The 19194-nt window shown below is 38.6% G+C and overlaps 3 protein-coding genes across 3 annotated transcripts; all 3 read right to left on the bottom strand.

The window, feature by feature from the left end:
* Positions 1-7233: 7233 nt before the first annotated feature.
* LOC105211186 (uncharacterized) lies at positions 7234-8542 on the bottom strand. The gene has a single exon (XM_011182523.3). The coding sequence runs from the start codon at positions 8306-8308 to the stop codon at positions 7625-7627; it is 684 nt and encodes a 227-aa protein (XP_011180825.1). The 5' UTR covers positions 8309-8542; the 3' UTR covers positions 7234-7624.
* A 495-nt stretch (positions 8543-9037) lies between these two features.
* On the bottom strand, positions 9038-10239 carry LOC105211185 (uncharacterized). The gene has a single exon (XM_011182522.3). The coding sequence runs from the start codon at positions 10045-10047 to the stop codon at positions 9331-9333; it is 717 nt and encodes a 238-aa protein (XP_011180824.1). The 5' UTR covers positions 10048-10239; the 3' UTR covers positions 9038-9330.
* A 453-nt stretch (positions 10240-10692) lies between these two features.
* LOC105211184 (uncharacterized) lies at positions 10693-11394 on the bottom strand. The gene has a single exon (XM_011182521.3). It carries the CDS (start codon positions 11188-11190, stop codon positions 10789-10791), a length of 402 nt encoding a protein of 133 aa, XP_011180823.1. The 5' UTR covers positions 11191-11394; the 3' UTR covers positions 10693-10788.
* Between the last annotated feature and the right edge of the window lie 7800 nt (positions 11395-19194).

The raw sequence follows: 19194 nt of genomic DNA, 5'->3' as shown, positions 1-19194 counted from the left end.
ATAGGAATGGTGTAAGAATCTTGAGCGGCTCAGAAGTCCATGGGATGAGAAAGTGTTCTGTACAAATTCATGAGAGACCCTGTTAGCGCTTGACATGAAGTCTCTCGGTTCGTCGAACAGATGCATTTGATTAGTGTATCCCTCTTGTAAACTAACTCGGATCATATATAATCTCCTAACAACACAAAAACAAAGTCCAGAGCATAGAAAACAGCTGTCTTGACAACAACGGGAGCAGCAAAAGATATGTAGATAGTTAGATACTTATAATGCAGCGGCTACACAACGTTTACGATGAAACCGCAATGACTTTCTACATAAAAACGTGTGTGTGCTCACATGCCTCCAGTGGGGTACTGGGCTATGCAAACTGGTCTCTGCGCAGCGCCTTGCGTGCAACCGCTTACGGCACAAAGTTAACGTGATTTTTCCATACTACACACTACCATTTTTCATTACTGCCGGGAAGAAATAAAAAACCAAAAACTATTTTTTTTTTTCAATTTCGCCGCTTGCTGACCAGCTGAAGGTGAAGCCGACAACAACTTAAGGACCGGCTGCACGCTCATTTCACCGCGCCACTCCACATCAGCACAACAAATGCGTGCGGAGAGATGCTATCAAAAGTGTCAGGCCTTGTGCAACACACCGATGATTGAGTGCGTGCAGATGCGTGTAGCTTTTTTTTCGGCAAAAAGCACTTGAGTGAAAAAGTGTAGAAAATTAAATGAGAAAATTCAAAAATCTCAGCGCTGCCTGGCGTTCTCCGGCACGTTTGCTTCGTTTTTTTTCTTTAATTCACTATCTGCCATGTGCGTAGTAGTACAAGATTTCCATTGTAGATCATCCTCATGTCGTTTGGCGGCCTTTTTGTAAACCTTTCCGCTTCTATTAAAATTTTCTGGTATTTTTTTTTGACGTTCGCTTACTTTTCCATTTGCATGTGTTGTGCATTTGGGCGGCAGTACTTATTGCTACATAGTATAAAACAACAACAACAACTGTAATGTTGCTGACATTTGTAGTGTGTCAAAAGTGTCAACGGTTGTAATGGACTTGGCTCTTCTACGAAGTACACATGTATTTTGGATGGCACTTTACGTTGCTGGGGTCTTACGTGGAACATCTGGTTGATCAAAGTGTTGTATAAGATTTTAAGTTCCAAGATTTTCTCTTCTCTCTCTCTTTTGACTTGCTCTGACCCTCTGGCTCTCTGACTTACTAAAGTCCTATCAATGTTACGCATACTGTGATCGTGTCATCTAAGCCTATATAATGGGGCTTCAGACTAGCTTTACTCAGTGTAAGCCGAGAAGAAGTAGAGGAACTATAATGAAGATTCTGCTCTTCATCCATTTATCTGTTTAAGTTTTTATCGAGCCTGATCTCAAATTGACTAGATCTCTTCATGAAATTTCAGGAAACAGTTTTTCCCTTTACTGCGGGTTCGGCTTCCTACAAATATTCCGCAACTTCAGATTCAAAAGTATTCATATCTCTAAAACTACAGCCGAGAAACTACTGATGCCTCAGAGATGAGTATCAAACTGAAATCAATTAATTAATTTTTTACTACCACATTGTTCCAGGCTTAATTGAGAACAAATAAATAAGATATATAAAGGTCTCCGGAAAGCTTTCAATAGTAAATAATTAGAGTCACTCACTTTGCCATATTGAAAACAAGTTCCAAGTCTCAAAGTTAGCTCCATTGATATTTATCAACTGTATTTAATGAACTATGTGGGACATATAGTGTCTTTGAAAAGTCTTTACCAATGGAGTGGTCCTTCAATTAAGACTAAATGTATATACATCATATTTGCGGCCTCAATCTCTTGCTGAAGGTACATATAATTTTGGTCCCGTCTATTTTGATGACGTGTATAGTATCGATCATAGAAAAGAGAGATGGTTACAACTTGGTCGTCCGCACAAAGGTCTGGGAGACCCCTAGACTCCAATTAGAGTGAATTACTGTCGAATTTTGACATTTTCAGATTTTCACTCCATTTTAAAATGGATTTAAGAGATTTTTCAACTGAGTACTATTTAAAATTTGATTTTCTTGGACTGTGGAAAGTGGGAAGGAAAATTGCGTCGAAGTAGAGTCCCAAATCGATGGAATACTGCCGAAAGCCTAGTAAAAATTATTAATTTCACTCACTTTGACACATTGAAATCAAGTTCCAAGTCTGAAAGTTCACTTTCTGAAGTGTCTACTCAACTAAAATATTACGTTTCTAGCCCTCTCCCTCATTCTTTGCATATTCCTTGCACTCAAGAGCAGTGACACAATGGGTTAATGAAATCATTAACTTTTATTGCATGAATAATATAAATTTTTATGGTTGCACTACCACCATCTTCAACTCCTTATCATGAAGGAATTTACAATCGTTCAGTGGCTCTAGTCGACACTTGAGCAAAGCGATTGCTTGCATTTACCACTCGATAGCGATAAAAACAATAACAATTCTCTTATAAAATCGAAAATGAAAACTGCACATTTTAGTATGCAAAATTATACAACCAAGCATTTGTTGCAGCTCATTCACATTTTCATACGTATATTCATAGTATATTGCCAGTGGTAACCCGATTTTGTTGGCATTGTACAGGCGTGCGTCATTGGCACTTTTTGAAATGCGTCAAGTGTGTCGTTGCCATCGTGCTCTGTGTCGCTTTCGTTGGCGGTGGTGCTGACAGTGACGGTTGTGGCCTCACGTCCTCGTCGGTAAACATTCCTACGGCTCGCACCTTTGCATATTCGCTTTAATATTTACATTGTCAATCGCTTTTTAATGTGAATATGCATGTTGCCGTGGCTCGCATATTTTATTTAGTGGGGTTCTGATTTTTCAACACTCACACATTGAAGTTTCTCTCTCATATATGTATGTACTATGGGTATATATTATATTTCTGGCAATCCAACTTCCTTAAACTGTGATTCAGTTTCCATTTTTGATAAAATTCAACTAACTTACTTCTATTAAGCTATACTCATAATATTAGGATCAAAACATGTAGCTCGGATGCCTTTGGCTGGAAAAAAGTTTAAGTAAGCTTCACTGAACTAGGAATAGGCGGCTGAAGTATAAAGTGGCATTCTATGTTACGGTGCTAGCATACGATCCTACTTGTTCCCATACCTTCAACCTAATTTATCCACTGAAATAATTCGTCTATCATCATTCATTCTAAAGCGATATGGGCGTCAATGAGCTTAAAGATCACTTTCTTGAAAATGTATAGATTATACATAGAAGGAGATTTAAAACATATCCAGGAAGGAAGTATTATAAAAACATACTCGATCAATGGAGACAAGAAATCATCTTCGTTTGATTTGACATATTGACAATGTTCTAAAGAATTTAGAACTAGATTGTCGAAACAATTATCTTTGATTGACTGATTTATGCATCGTATTTCTTCCATCTTCCAACACAACGTAGATTAAAATTCCACTCGAAAAAGGCTCTGTAGTAGTACTTTTTTTACTCGGGATCTATTTTTGAGGTTTCTTTGACATTTATCACAAATAAAGGATCATGAGACATTAGCAAACATTTAAGTTTGGTACAGTTTTTAAAATCTCTCGGAACACCATTAACATTTGGTTCAAATATAAAAAATATGTGAAACATTAGCTGTGTTTGAAAAGTTTTTACCAGAGGTGTGGTCCTTGAATTAAGACAAAAAGTATCTATATTATATTTCCGATCTCAACTTTTTTAACTCAACCTGAAAGTGTCTACTTTGGTCCCGTCTATTTTGATGACTGTGTATAGTATCGAAACCATGGAAAAGAGAGATGGTTACAACTCGGTCGTTCGCTCAAAAGTCCAAGGGGTCTCCTGCTTCTCCAAACAATAGAGTCAATTATTGTCGAACTTTTATGGGTTTTTAAGATTTTCACTCCATTTTAATATGTATTTAAGGGATTTTTTAACTAAGTACTATTATATATTAAATTTCCTGGAGTTGTGGAGAGCGAGAAGGAAAATTGCGTAGAAGTAGAGACTCGAAACGATGGAATTACTGTCGAAAGTCTAGTAAAAATTAATAATGTCCAACATTTTTCGAAATTTATTTTTAAAGCTAGTAACTAGAAATGTGGGCAACTGCAAAGCAATTCGTGATATATACAAATTGACATTGTATATAGTATCTACAAACAAGATCGCGGCAAAGCACTTCAGCACTTGGAAACACTTGATGCCACACGTTGAATGAATTGAGGCCGACAAAAAGAAGAGTTAGACATGATGTAGGCACATATGGGTATGTACGAGTATGTATACGCTAACGAAATGAGAAGTGAGAAATTCAACAGTTTTCAAGATGACAAACACACACATACACGTACAAAGACACTTGCTTGCCTCTCCACTCATGTAAATATATGGCGTTTTTTGGAAACACATATTTTTATGAAGTCAAAATTTTGTAGACAACTTTGCAACAGAAACGTTTGTAATCATAATATTAACAACAACGCACACATATTAATAGCAACTTTGTAATGTTCGTGGCAGCAACAAATTACTTTAACAACATACTTGAGTGACCAGCGCGATGGATGGCTGCATGGGATTGGATGAAGGGGTTTAAGTGGCGGCGGGTCTGCTTAGATGAATGTGTGTGTGTGTTTGTGTGTGCTTAGTGTTGAGTGCGGCCAACGCAATTTATTACAAAACAAAATTTGTTGTCAGTTTAACTGACATTACCAAAACTACAACAACAATAGAGCGGCAACAGAAAAACAACAAAAAATTTACATAAAAAGCAACAATAATAACAACAACAGAAAAAGTTGCGTTTTCTTTCCAACTTTATGATTAAGTGTGTGTCTAGTAATGAGTTAACGAAAAGTCTCTACAATTTCAAGTGAAAAACAAAGGCCAAGGCGAAAAATTGTGTTGTGTTTGGGAAGAGTTTAGTTGACAACAACAACCACAGCATATAACAACAACAACTGTCATGCAGTTAGCGACTGTGAAGCATTTGACTGCGAAGTACATTTGTTATCCGCTGCTATAGTACATATATATGTGTGTCTTGTGTACTTGATATGCAGCGGAGACAGGGTGGCACTGTGTGACGTACATATGTATATGACGTAACTGCATGTGGCAGCGCGCTTTTCGACCATTTCGGCTGTCTTTTTTGTCGCTTTTTCTAATTTTTCCGAATTTGTCGGATATTTGTTACACAGCGACGAGAGCGACCGGCCTATTTTTCCACTCGCTTTGGCTTTGTGACCCCAAACAACGACGCAGACGCATTTTTAGGCATTCACAGAAAAGCGACGGAAAAAATGTGAACTTCAAGTTGGTTTTCGGACTTCTTTTATTATATTTTTTTTGTTTTATTTGAACACTTTTCACTAGTTTTCGGCCGCTGTGAGCTGTGTGATGTGTCGTCGTCGCTTTGTTTGAAATGTTGCTGACAAACCACTTGAGTTGTTGTTGTTGTTGTTTGTTGGTTGGATTTCAAATGAAATGCCAAATGCGTCGAAGCGCATTTTTACACACCACATTTTGTTGTTGTTTTTATGCTACAAAGTAATGTATTTGTTGTTTTTGGCTGTTGCCGAAATTATACGAAAAATTGCTGCTTGTTGCACGGAACATGCTTGTCCCCGGACACAGCAAAGCCAACGCATGCAACAAAACTTTCAAGTGCACACACACATACATACAAATATATGTATGCCTATGCATCAAATCGCATCACTCGCCACCAGCATTGCCCCCACACTGCCCAGCGTTCCCTCCAGCTAGTTCTTGTTGTTATTGTTGCTGTTGTGCCTACTTGCATTTCAACACTTTGTGTGGCAGACACTTCAACTGCAGACAGGCTGGCTGTCAGTTGCACTAGGTGCAGACAGATGCGTATAAATAGTATGTGAGTATGTGCTTAGGTACTTTTTGAAGACGCAGACGAGTTCTGCTTACATCTACTTACCAACTCTTTACTGCACTTTTGCTTTGTTGCAAGTACATATCTTTCGCTTTTCTTCGGAATTTGTTTTTCCAAAAAAATCAAACAAAAAAAATATCATGCGATATTTAGCTCATTGTTTTTGTACAAATTTTTGACGAAAATTATCTAGTATTTGCTTGCACCTTTCTCCTCTGCTGCGCCGTCTTTGAAGGTTGTTGCTGTCAAAATTCATTTCGCGTTCCAAATATGTCGTGCTTTTTTCCTCAAAATACTATATGTTAGAGTTCTATTTTGGGTGTTGAAATTGCCGCACTCTTTGAAGTCTTCAAGTGAATACATCAGCGTGGTGCAAAAGTATTTACTTAAGTTGCACTTAAGTGATGTCGGAAAGGCGAAATCAGCGCCTACTTAATTGTTAGCTGAAATCAGTCGACTGACACTCGAAAATTTATCGCAATTTATAAAAAAAATATTTTTGAAGTGATCCTATGTTAATGTCTGTAGCTGTAATCTGGAAGCAAAAAATATAGATTCCACTGTAGGCAATTCCTTAATACTTAAATCAGCTACATATTTCTAGATTTTCCATATATTCTATCAAGAAAAAGTCACGAATCACACAGCCAAAAGAGGTTCTCAGAGTCTAAGCCGGAACTCAGACCGAACGATATTAATCTAATACCTCGTTCTCTTCTTTATTCTCAGGAAAGTTAATTTAACGTTTTTATGAAATTTTCCAGACCGCTTCATTGCTTTCTCATGTCAGAGCCTGAGAAGACGAGATGCCTCATCAAATTTTGAGAAAGATAGTTTTCTATCCTTGCTCTTCATGCAAAGACCACCGAAACGAAATTCAGTTTCTTCGGGAATCCAGAGTGTTCTATAGACATCTGTTAGTTTTTATTGTTCAATAATTTAAGACTTTTCTTTCCCCGAGGGATTACTTTAGTTGATCATTTATTCTTATAAAGCTTTAAAGATCATATTCCATTCATAAGTATAGAACAATTGTGATAGTTATTCATTATCATCTATATTTTTGACGCCAAGTTCGGTGTTCGATCAGGGACTAAGTATCAACTCGCGGTATTCTCCCAGAACGGTTATTTAATGCTTATTTTTACCTAGAATCCCCTAGCTGTGGATCTCTAAATGTCTATCTCACACACCAAGTACAGAAACGGTGATGAAATGGCTTAGATCACTCAAATAACCAGACCCCTTCATTGCTATAACCTATGTATACTGAGCTTTCGTTTAGTAAAACAAGCTTCGAAATTGGGGGTTTCTGTTACTATTATCTTTTATTAATTTCGGAACTTTTTTTATAATTTTACATTTTCCGTTTCAACATTTCAAATTTTGGGGTGTTTCGAATTAAGTGGAAGTGGAAAGGTTTTAAGAAATGCAACGAACTGTTGTTCTTCATATTTTTTACATGACTATAACTTCACGATACTTTTATTCAACTAAATAAGCTTGCTCAATAATTTCAGCTTTCACTATCATGACCAGCTTCAAACATGAAACTGAAAGCTGAAATTATGCAATACACCAGTTGAAAGCATTTAAATGAGTCCATACACATATACAAATAGTTAGTTGAACTAAATGCAGCCCTACACACTGGCAATATCGTGTCTATTTAATGCATACTCGGAAATCGCGACTAATGTAACCCACAAAGTGGACCCACTACCAAGCAATTGCACTCGACTGGCGGACGCGGTTTCGGTTTGGGTCGTGAGCATTCCGAAAATGACGGATATGGTGTGCAGATTTTACGGCATTTAACCGGCGCCTTGATGACGAAACATTTCGGTGGATCACGCACCGCACCGCAGCCGGGCAAACGTATCTTAATGCAACGTTTATTCGATTTTACCGAACAGGCTTGTTCGGAGGACACAACAGGACATGCCGTTTTCGGATGACCACGCTTCTTGCGTCGTTCTATTGGTGGCAACGAGATATTTTCGAAACAGCAAATCTTTCGCGGTGCTATCCTCAAATCGGGACATTCATTCCAGGTGCGCGTATACTTGCGCTTCGCCTTGTCGGAGGGTTTATAGTAGAGATCATCGAAACGCGGCAATACATCTTTGCAGATGTCCAGACAACACTCCGGATTCAACCACATCGAAGTCTTAGGTTTATCTTTCTTATCGCATTCACCCTTGTCTTTCTTTTCTTTAAGCTTATTCTTACCACACTTTGGATCGTCCGATGCGCACTGTGAACGATATCCCGGATGTTTATTCTGACTGGCCATTGTACGCGCGAGACACCCTGTGAGAAGTGGTGTTTTGAGGCCTTGCAAGAGCTGGTTGCCAAATGAACGAATGAGCGTCATTTTTATTCGTTTCTAGTACTTGTGGTGACTATTTCTGATTGTTCTTCTTCGTTAGAGATTAACGTTGTTGAGTCGAAAGTGAGAGTAGCGTTGGAATTTGGAATTTCGTGGATTCAAAGCAATAGTCGTTTTTTGTTTGGTTTCTATGTGTGTTTTAAAGAGAATTTGAAAGAAACTTTAGATTTTCGAATTAAATTAAAAATGTTTGTTTTTGAAGTATTTATGAAAAGAATTTCAAAATTTTGCTACTGCGTTGAGATTTCTTCATTCTCTCTGTTAGGTAAGTGTGTGCCGAACTAGCTGAGATATTGGCGCTCTTGTGCGTAATTAGAGATGGTTTCTTCTATATTCCTGGATATATGCTAAGCATTAGATATGTCTACCGTTAGTCTATAAAGATCATGCCTTGAAAGAGTTTAGTTCGACCAATCTCTTGGCAAACAGTTTGGTGGCTCTCTGTAACCCATCATTAGCTACCAACCAGTAGTAGGATCCCGAATTTTTTAGCTCCATATTGATTTAATCTCACCAGACTAACAATACAATTTGTATAATAGTTTAGGGGGTCGAGGGGTCTAATATGAGATACGAAAATGTTATACCAAAAGTGTAGGTTTGTGTAAAGTAAAGTAAAAAGGTTTGAAGAACATTAGTGAAAGAGGCTAAACTCCTGTCATACATTACCAACAAATAGCCCATATAAAGATTTAGTTTATACAAAAGAACCAATGATACTAAAAACGAAAAATTTATTTTGTCAGCAAGTCCGATTTTTACAATAGCTCAGCCTATAGTAGCCGAAATCAACGAAAAGCATACCAGCTTTTAAACTACAATCGAAAGCAAATAAGCACTTTCAATCCAGCATACCTTCAATGTAGATTTCGTCCCATACATTGAATGATATGCAAGATTGATGGCACTCAGTTGCTTTGATCTCAAGTCAAATGTGACGCTGCTTCACAAAGAAGCTTCCATATAAATCCCACATAATCATAGACACACATAGCTTAATTGTGAATTCAACCCAAAGCCATATGGATACACGGTCCAGGTCTAAGACAAGTGCACTCGACCGGTCGCAAGGATTTCGGTTTCGGTTTCTTGCACTCGGAATAACTCGGATAGGGTGTGCATATCTTCAGGCAGCCGCTGCTTTGTTTAATGACAAAACACCTGGACGGTTCTCGGCCCTTCCGGCAACCGGGCCACGTGATTTTGGCGCAACGCGATTGTGAATTGTTTCTACAAGTTTTGACGTTGTAATTATTGAATTGATCGTCGTCTCGTGTGAATGTGCGTTTCTCCATTTTCGGTACATCGAAATGCTCAGTGCAGCATATTTTACGCGGCAAAATATACAGGCGCGGACACTCGGACCAGGTTTGCTGGTATTTGCGTTTCTCTTTATCTGAGGGTTTGTAGTAGAGATCGTCGAAGCGCGGCAAAACATCCCTGCAGGGCGGACAGCATTCCTCCACATTGAAGTGTGATGGGAATTCACGCTTCTTACAAATGACATGCTTCATCTTCTCTTCGGCGCAGCGCGGCTCAATAAATTTGCAATGTTCACGCGCAGGATGTTTATCCGATTTCTTGTTAGACGGTATTGGACGACAGCCCGGTATGAACTCAGTTGTATCGGTGGAAGTGAGGCGTTGAACGTAGAATACTGATAGTTTCGTTGAAGTCAGCTTTTTAGTAACTGGCGACAAAGCGAGCACTTTTAAACCTAGCATTGCGAATATGGAAATGGAAAATCCTTGAGTATATTTCAAATTAATTAATCATAGAATTTGGAATTTAGTAGTTACTATAAAGTTTCAATTTTTTTTGCTTTAAATTTAGTCTTAGGAGAAATTAAGCTTTAAAGAATAGATTTTTTTAAATTTCTTTTTGAGATTATTACAAAAGTATTGAAAGAAGCCATATTCTCAAAGGTTGCTGTAAGTTGTAATGTTTTCAGAAATTGGTTTTTCGATGGTATAATATGGAAAGGTTAATTACATAAGAGTTTCGCTGAGACTTTCATTAGACTAAAATAAAAATTGTCAAAGACGAATAATGTAGTTAATGACAGCTTAAAGCCTTATCTTAAGAGTTCGAATATTGTACAGTACATGTATGATCTTCGTAACTGTTTCTGACAAGGAAATTACATTAGATCTGTCAATAATTTGGAAATTTGAAGATTTTTAAGGTCTTCCGCTTGTCGGGTAATATGTAGCGTCTGTACAAATAGGCTGAGAATTTTGGCTTGACGAATCTTTACATACAGTAGTTGTGATCACCAAAGCTTTATTTATGCTTGCTGTTGCCTTTAATCTGTCATTTAACAATTTTTTGACGAACTCCTAGCCCACAAATTACAAATCAAAAACGTGTTTTATTTTTTTACATTTATTTAGGGTTTTCACATAACTTTTAAGTGAGTCTAAGTAAAATTACTGAAGATGTAGTATTATTAACAGTTAATTTGTTTATAAACTCTTTTCAATTTTTGTTAAATCAAGCCTTGTCTTTCGCGGTACTATCTTCAGATCGGGACATTCGTTCCAGGTGCGCGTATACTGACGCTTCACCTTGTCGGAGGGTTTATAGTAGAGATCATCGAAACGCGGCAAGGCATCTTGGCAGCTTCCCAGATAACACTTCCGGTTCAGCCACATCGAAGTCTTAGGTTTATCTTTCTTATCGCATTCATCCTTGTCTTTCTTTTCTTTAAGCTTATCCTCAGCACACTTTGGATCGCCCCATGCGCACTGTGAACGATATTCCGGACGTTTATCTTGGCTGGCCATTGTACGCGCGAGACGCCCTGTGAGAAGTGGTGTTTTGAAGCCTTGACAGAGTTGATTGCCAAATTTACGAAGGAGCGTCATTTTAATTCGTTTCTAGTACTTGTTTTTCGTTAGAGATTAACGTTGTTGAGTCGAAAGTGAGAGTAGCGTTGGTATTTGGAATTTCGTGGATTCAAAGCAATAGTCGTCTTTTTTTTCTATATGTGTTTTAAAGAGAATTTGAAAGAAACTTGTAAATTTTAGAATTAAATTGAAAATGTTTCTTTTTGAAGTATTTATGAAATGAAATTCAAAATTTTGTTACTGAGTTGAGATTTTTTCATTCTCTCCGTGGAGTAGGTGCGTGCCTGAGAGTGACCCGAACTATTTGATTTATTGATGCTCTTCTGCGTAATTAGTGATTACAGATATTATAGTGCTTTCAAGAATTAGTATAGTTTCCCATATTTTTGTGGATATAAACTAAACAGCATTGGATTGGTCTACAAAGGTCATATATTAAAAGAGCTTAGTTCGTGCAAACTCTGGCAAACCGTTTGGTGGCTCTCTATGGCTCTTTATTCACTATCAAACAGTAGTGTGTATGTGATTGGCGAGGAGACCGTTTAGCCGGTTATAGCCGAATCGATGATAGCGCGCCACTCCTCTCTTTTCCTCGCAGTTTGGCGACAGTTAGAGATCCCAAGTGAAGCCAGGCCACTTTCCACTTGGTCTCTCCAACGGATTGGAGGCCCTCTCCTTCCTGTGCTTCTTCCGGCGGGTACTGATTCGTACACTTTCAGAGCTAGAGTGTTTTCGTTCATTCGGACCAAATGATCTAGCCCAGCGTAGCCGTTGAACTATGTCAATGTCTTCGTATAACTCGTCTGTGGTATTCGCCGTTGCCAATGTTCTGAGGACCATAAATCGTGCGCAATATTAAACCAGTAGTAGGATCTCGAAAAAAAAAAATTATTTTCGCTTGCTGTTCCCTTTAATCTTTCATTCTGTCAGACCTTTTACAAACACCAAGCCCAGAAATTACAAATTATAAATATGTTGTATTTTTTTACATTTATTTAGGGTTTTCACACTACTTTTAAGTAGGTCTCATTAAAATTACTGATGATATATTATTATTAACAGTAAATTTGCTTATAAACTTTTTTCAATTTTTTGTTAAATCAAGCCTAACTCTATTCCATAATATGAACTTGTCTATAACTTAACCTCTATGAAGTAGAGAGCGCCACTTATCAGCTTTAACTACGGCTCTCTAACGCTACCTGACAGTCGTTCGCTTGATATTTTCACATGCTGTAGAGTCGATACATGTCCTTGACAGGGCTAGCAGTTTCCGGTAATGGCTGTTTTCCTTTAGCCTTTTCGTATGCCTTCAAATCCTCCGCACACGTGCAGTTCGGAAAGTCAATATGGGTCTGATTGAACTTGCGCCTATTGCGGCTCAAGTGGTAGTGTATATCATCGAAGCGCAAGATTTCGGCTTGTCGATTGCGTAACGTTTGCGCATATTGCTCTTCGCCATTACGATAATAGTAGCCGTCGTCGTAATCGCGTATACTCTTCTTCTCATCTTTATTGGTTCTATGGTAGACTTTGTGGCGTGCACCCAAAAGTTTCTTTGTTGTCTCGTTGAGATTTATCGAACGTTTGATGAATAGCAGCGCCGACATTTTGCCTTATGTTGCTGTTGTTGACACAGACAAGCTAGTAAACACGGTTAATTTGTTTTGATTCACTAGAATTTTTTTATTATTTTTTTTTTCGTACGTTTAAAATTTTAGTTTTTTTTATTATTTTACGATTTATAATTGAAAATTTTGTATTTTCTTTAACATTTAAATGATTAATAATGTAAAATTTTGAATGCCTAGAGAGCTGTGACCGGAAAAATGTAAAATCTGTAGAGTTTAAATAAATGAAAGTAGGCGTATGGATGGGTTGACTTATTTGGTTATAATTTTAATTGAATTTGAATGTACGAAGGAGGGTTGTTTTAATGCTTGAACTTAAGTAGACGTATCTTCGATCTATTAAATAGATATGCCAAGATGCGGCTCTGATAAGCCTATAGTGTTTAAGCCGACTCCAAATGACTTTAATGAGATTATTTTTCACCACACAAACAAGGTTTAAGAACTGGTTTAGGTCATAAAAGACTGTTTTGGCGTTGAATGGAGCAGAAATGGGTTTGAGATCTTGCGTAGTGGTAAAGTAGACATTCTCTAGTGCTGTTCTGAAATTCTTTAAAGTCGAAATATCATGAAGTACTAAGAGTTCCACAAGTTCAGTCAGAGTAAAAATGTTGAACATGCCACAGGTCTTAAGGAAAATTATACAAAATCGTTAAATAATATATTTAATTCTTCTAATATGACTTCTAACGTATATAAGGTCTTAACCACTTCACTGTAGACAACTCGGAAACGACATACACTCCCGAGCGCTCACCCAAAGCTATATATATTCCGCGTGTTTTCTTTTTTAATTGCATGCGGTAATTTGGTCATTTGGTTAATTTATGAAATATGGCGACACAAATGGGTCATAAATTATGCAGGATATGTGTTGATAGGTGTGTAAAATTGTGCAAAAAACCGCTACGTACATATACATAAGTGAATTCTGGCACATACGCACTTGCCACATACCAAAAGCTGGAATGTATGCACGGCATTTGCGAGCACTTTCAGCTAACATATATGTATAGGTGGCCAGCATATTATTTGTTTAGACGACCGTTAAAAAGTGGCACACGTAATGGACGCCTTTTAGCAGCTCACTAACTGAAATGCTAATTTCAATGGCCACCAACGGCAGCAGCGACAGCGGCGACAACTAACTCAAAGCCGATAACGACGAGCTGGCTGTGACGTTGACACGCAAGTGACTTTTCATCATATGCCACGTGCCACAGGCAACAACAGTGCATGCAGCAATGAGTGTTGGAAAGGCTAATGGAAAATAAAGGCACAACAACAATTGACGGCAGCAGGACATTAGTGGCAGCGAGGCGCCAAAGGCTAACGCAGAGTGGGTAAAATGCTTTTTGAAATATGCAAAACAAGCGGAATTTCGCGATTTGCGCCTACTTAGGCAACACGAAGAACCTGTCGGTTGGTTGCATGTGTGCGCATAATAAGATTGCAAGTGCATTTGAGTGGACCGAGACTTTGTCGTGAAAAAAAATCAAAAGTAATCTAACCTCAAAGTAGTGCGCTTTTAAGCAATTCGCCTTGCCGATAAGCGCGCCGCCAACTTAGCAAGTTAACCCAATTAGAGTTTTTGCTATTATTTGCTAGCACGCGTCGAGATACGCTTGCCGCCCGAGAACCTGCCGCTCAAAAGGCCGTCTTGACGTAGCATGCCTGCCACACTTCCTTCCTTGGCCGTTATTCTCATGATTTTACTGCTCGCCATTTCCTTATTACTTACTTCGACTTTCACTCGCCGCCGCTGAAGCTTTTAAAAGTCGCTCATAATTTGCCGACTTTGTTGCTGCAATTAACTATGCGCCGGTGAAGCGGCGGCTCGGTGGCGCAGCAATTTGCTAAATGTTGCATGAAACGGCTGCAAGCAGCTACTTTTTTCAAGCGCAAAATCGCAGTGTGCGCAGTTAAGAGGCATAAGGCGCATTAAGGCATGAGGTCCAAGGGAAGCATTAGAAGCTCATTTTGAGTAATATTCATAAAATTGAAACATCGCATTTGCCGCTGAGTGCTGGAAATTGCTTCGCACTTTCGCGCATTTGACTGCAGCTCTTAAGTCTCATGAATTACTAAACACACGCATTAATGGCTGTGGAGAGACTCTCAGTTTAGGTTAGCGAATGTAGCAATAGAACGCCCTAGTAGTTGCTTTTATGATATTTACTAGTTTTGAAGAGTTTTACTAAAGGTTTCGGCGAGGGGGGTGAGAAAATGTTTTTCAAGTTGATATAATCCATAAATTTTACTTTATAATAACCTTGCTAATGTATTCCTGGAAGATATGGACTGACTTCGAAAGCTCTCTGATAAGTTTAAGCTTCCTTTCTTTGCAAGAGCACGCGGAAGACCCGAAAAGCTTGAAAACTAGGACTAGACATTTTGTTAATCGTAAACTTGGACTACTTTTTAACTTTGCTGGAACTATCATTAGAACAGCCCATGGGATCTCATCCGCAATAGAAAACGGAGTTTATCCAAGAATAATATATAGGATATCGCAATAAAGATTATTTATATTCGAAAACAGACCGCTCGTTCGAGGATCCTTCAGCAACGAAACTTTGTTTTCAGATAATAGGATCTCGCAATTACGTCTTTGATTTCGAAAACCGACCCCTCCGTCGAGGATCCTTAGGCCACGAAACGTTTTTCTCATAGGTTTAGACTTAGCCGTTTCTGTGTGTTGACTAAGGGATCAGGCGTAGTTATAACGGAATTTGAAGAACTCTAGCAAAGAATATAACTCATTTCCAAGGTTATCAGGACCTACAAGATTCTGTTATTGTTTTGTATAACTTTCCCACCCTTCTACATTATACTAAGCTTGTATTTCTGTGGATATGTTCGAAGTACCGTCCTATTGCTGTGATCTTGCAACATTTTCAAGTGTGAAGATCGATGAAGGTTTTGGATCAATGAAAATCAGCAATTATATATTCGGAAATAACTCGAACTATATGATCTTGTTCTACTCTCATTAATCTTCTATCCCATCGAATAAAATGCAACTCTGCTTTCTACAGAGAGTTCAGGATAACTTGTAATATTCTTACAGATCTTTTGTGTCTACTGTGAAGCGCTGATAGATAGGCATGAAAGTGATCTGACTACCGCACTTTTCTGCATTTTTATTTCCCGTCAAGTACTAGAATGTCCTTTGTCAGCTCGAGAACAGTATAATTTAGCGAAAAAGTCATACGGTTGACATAAAAGGAAGGAAGTAGTCATATTGATTACCGGTAGCGCAACAGAGATGCTTATCAGCGGAGAAATCTAAAGTGGCCTGGATAGAGTTACATGTGAAGGACTTGAGAAATAACGTGTAAATTGCCAATTGGGGATACAGCTTATTTTGGAAGACACGACTTGTAAAATGTATACCTGCCTGTGTCTACCGAGCTACGTATTGTTTATTACATCTGCTCAATTGCCTGCATCGCAATTAATCGGAGTTCATCTTGCAGAAAAAGTCAATGTGGCGAAAAAAGGAAAATTCATATCAAATTACCACGAAGCAGAAACTCAAAATGCAAACGAAGAAAGATCGCAGTTACATACCACTACATATATAAATAGTACACGCGTAGTTGGCTAAGCTAACAGTAAGGCAAAAAAAAAAATACACAGGGAACAACAAGTAAATATGCAACGACAACAAACAGCTGTACCGCTCCAATGAACAAAAAACAACTATATACATATATGAAATATAAATGTTTGTATGACAGCTTGAATTGCTTTATTTGGAGCAATTGACATATGCATTTTATTCCAACAAAACATTTAAATATATCTCGCATCTCGCTGTCGGCAGACAAAGCAAATATAGCGATTTTCTGCATCATTAAAAAGCCGTCCGACGCTATTTGAGGCACACAAACAAAAATGCCTGTGTACACAAAGGACCTGCAACCTGAGTGCAGCAGCGGCTGCCTTGCTGCTTCTTTGAAATGACTGAAGATGCTTGAAGTTCTAAGTGCGTGGCTGGTGGCTGGCGGCAGGATAACTAAATTTTCTCAGGATATTTGCTTAATATGGGAAATTTACAGCAAACTAGGCGTAGCTATTAAGTAAATGTTTGCTGATGCGGACTACACTGACTCGAACGGATATGCCACCAAATGTACTATAGAGAGCAATCGACATAGCAGCAACGCGGTCAAACAAGTGCAGCTGCCCGCCACTCAGACGCGCAAGCAGCCGTGTGGAAAAACTAGTAAATAAGCGCTTGAGGAAAGCCTTAAAGAAAGGAAATAATAAAATAGTTATCTACAGTTAGCTCTGACCCATGTCGTGTTTAAAGTGCAGTGGATGCTGTCGAAATTCGTAGCTGACATATGAAATTAAGATATCACTAGCACCCTTTTGAAAACTACTGCACTAGTTTATGTGCTGCACTTCAAGTAGTGACTACTATATACATACATATATCAAGCCCTTCAACTAAAGGTTGCAAGACACGCAGCGGGGGTTGCCACACACGCATTTACAACCAAACTAATCTAATCGCCTTCAGTGCCATAAACAGCGCGGTTTGCTTTATTTCCTAGCTGACAGACAGATAAAAACACGCGCTAGCCACAAATGCAAACCATTTTTAGTGTCACCTAATGCATTTGGCCCAAAAATACATATAATTTTATTACGCGCTTATCAAGTTTTTCGTCTAGCACTATTTCATTCATGGTTTTTTTGTGCGCTCTAAAGAGCAAACCGGCTTGCAACCTGCATTTTCCGCATGTCCTAGCCACCGTTTTGTGTCCTTTTTATCTTGCTTACCTCCGTTTGGTTGGTCAACCACTTTCCGCTCGACGTTGCATGAAAGCGCCGCGTCTGGCCGCTGTTTTCCTACGCGTTGTAAAACCCATTAGTTGCGTGTGTCCTTTAATGTTGATCTACTTTGCTACCCTTTGGCTACTGTATGCCTGAATAATGTCTGTTGCTAGATAAATTGGTTTTTGGTAGCAGTGAACAGCTGAAATTTGGAAGGTTTATACTCTGTGTATAGGGTAGGTATAGGGTAAGTTAGAAATGCTGATATGGATTCTGATTATTCAAATAGTTTATGCAATAACTAATAATTATAAATGTATTAATGTTCGTTCTCTCAGAGTATTTTGAAAATGTAAATGTCACATTTCAAATAGTATTTTGAGGATCTACAGACCATACTTTGCCAAAAGTTGAACAATGATACATTTGAGGAGAGAAAGTAAATTTACATGTTTCTTAAGGAAATATTATCGATATCGTTTGTATTCCGCCTCTTTGACTTTTGAATTTCGCGGTTATATATAATACATTACATTTTGACATAACCTACAAAACGAGGCTATTCATGATTAATTTGGATATTGCGTTTAACAGTTATAGACGTGTAAACATGGAGTTCACTAACGCCGAAATTCGGGCTATTTTAAAGTTTTCCTTCGTTAAAGGCAAATCCGATAGAGAAACGTTCCGTGATATGTATGGTGTTTTGAGGGATGGTACTCTATCACTTCGAACTGCGGAGGAATGGTTTCGACGATTCAGAGCGGGTGAAAACGACACCATGGCTAAGCCAGCCGACGGAAGACCTGTGACGACGAATACCGATCAAATCATGGAAAACATCAAGTTAGACCGTCATATGGCATCTCGTTACATCGCCCAGGAGATGTGAGTTAGTCACCAAACCATTTTAAACCATCAGCCAAAGGCTGGATACACAACAAAGCTTGATGTTTGGGTGCCGCATGATTAGACGCAAAAAACCTTCTGGACCGAATCAACACCTGCGATATGCTGCTGAAACAGAACGAACTCGAGAACAGAAGCGGATGGTGACTGGCGACGAAAAATGGATCACATACGATAATATCAAGCGAAAATGGTCGTGGTTGAAGGCCGGTGTCGTCCCAAACAGTGGCCAAGCCGAAATTGACGGCTAGGAAGGTTTTGCTGTGTGTTTGGTGGGATTAGAAGGCAATTATTCACTATGAGATGCTTCCATATGGCCAGACGCTTAACTCTACCATCTACTGCGAACAACTGGACCGATTGAAGCAGGCGATCAGCCAGAAGAGTCCAGAATTAGTCAACAGGAAGGGTGTAGTGTTCCACCAGGACAACGCCAGACCACACACTTCGTTGTTGACTCGTCAGAAGCTACGGGAGCGCGGCTGGGAGGTTTTATCGCATCCACCATATAGCGCAGACAAAATAGTTTTCCAACGCGACTATGTTGGTTCACTAAACGCCTTCGTTATACATTTTGTTAATACTTTGAGGATTTACTGGCTCTATATTAAGATCACTAGGATGAAATACACTGTCTAAATAATATATTACTCTAAATTATATCGAAAAGCTATAATTTTTAACTAATAGCTTC

The sequence above is a fragment of the Zeugodacus cucurbitae genome, chromosome 6 (assembly GCF_028554725.1).
Source record: "Zeugodacus cucurbitae isolate PBARC_wt_2022May chromosome 6, idZeuCucr1.2, whole genome shotgun sequence".
NCBI classification, from domain to species: domain Eukaryota; kingdom Metazoa; phylum Arthropoda; class Insecta; order Diptera; family Tephritidae; genus Zeugodacus; species Zeugodacus cucurbitae.
The sequence above is the reverse complement of the archived record's forward strand: the minus strand, read 5'-3'. Positions and strand labels throughout refer to the sequence as shown.

What these genes read in the sequence shown, in the direction of transcription:
- LOC105211184 (XM_011182521.3), bottom strand. Translation starts at nt 11,190, where the DNA reads ATGACGCTCCTTCGTAAATTTGGCAATCAACTCTGTCAAGGCTTCAAA.
- LOC105211186 (XM_011182523.3), bottom strand. Translation starts at nt 8,308, where the DNA reads ATGACGCTCATTCGTTCATTTGGCAACCAGCTCTTGCAAGGCCTCAAA.
- LOC105211185 (XM_011182522.3), bottom strand. Translation starts at nt 10,047, where the DNA reads ATGCTAGGTTTAAAAGTGCTCGCTTTGTCGCCAGTTACTAAAAAGCTG.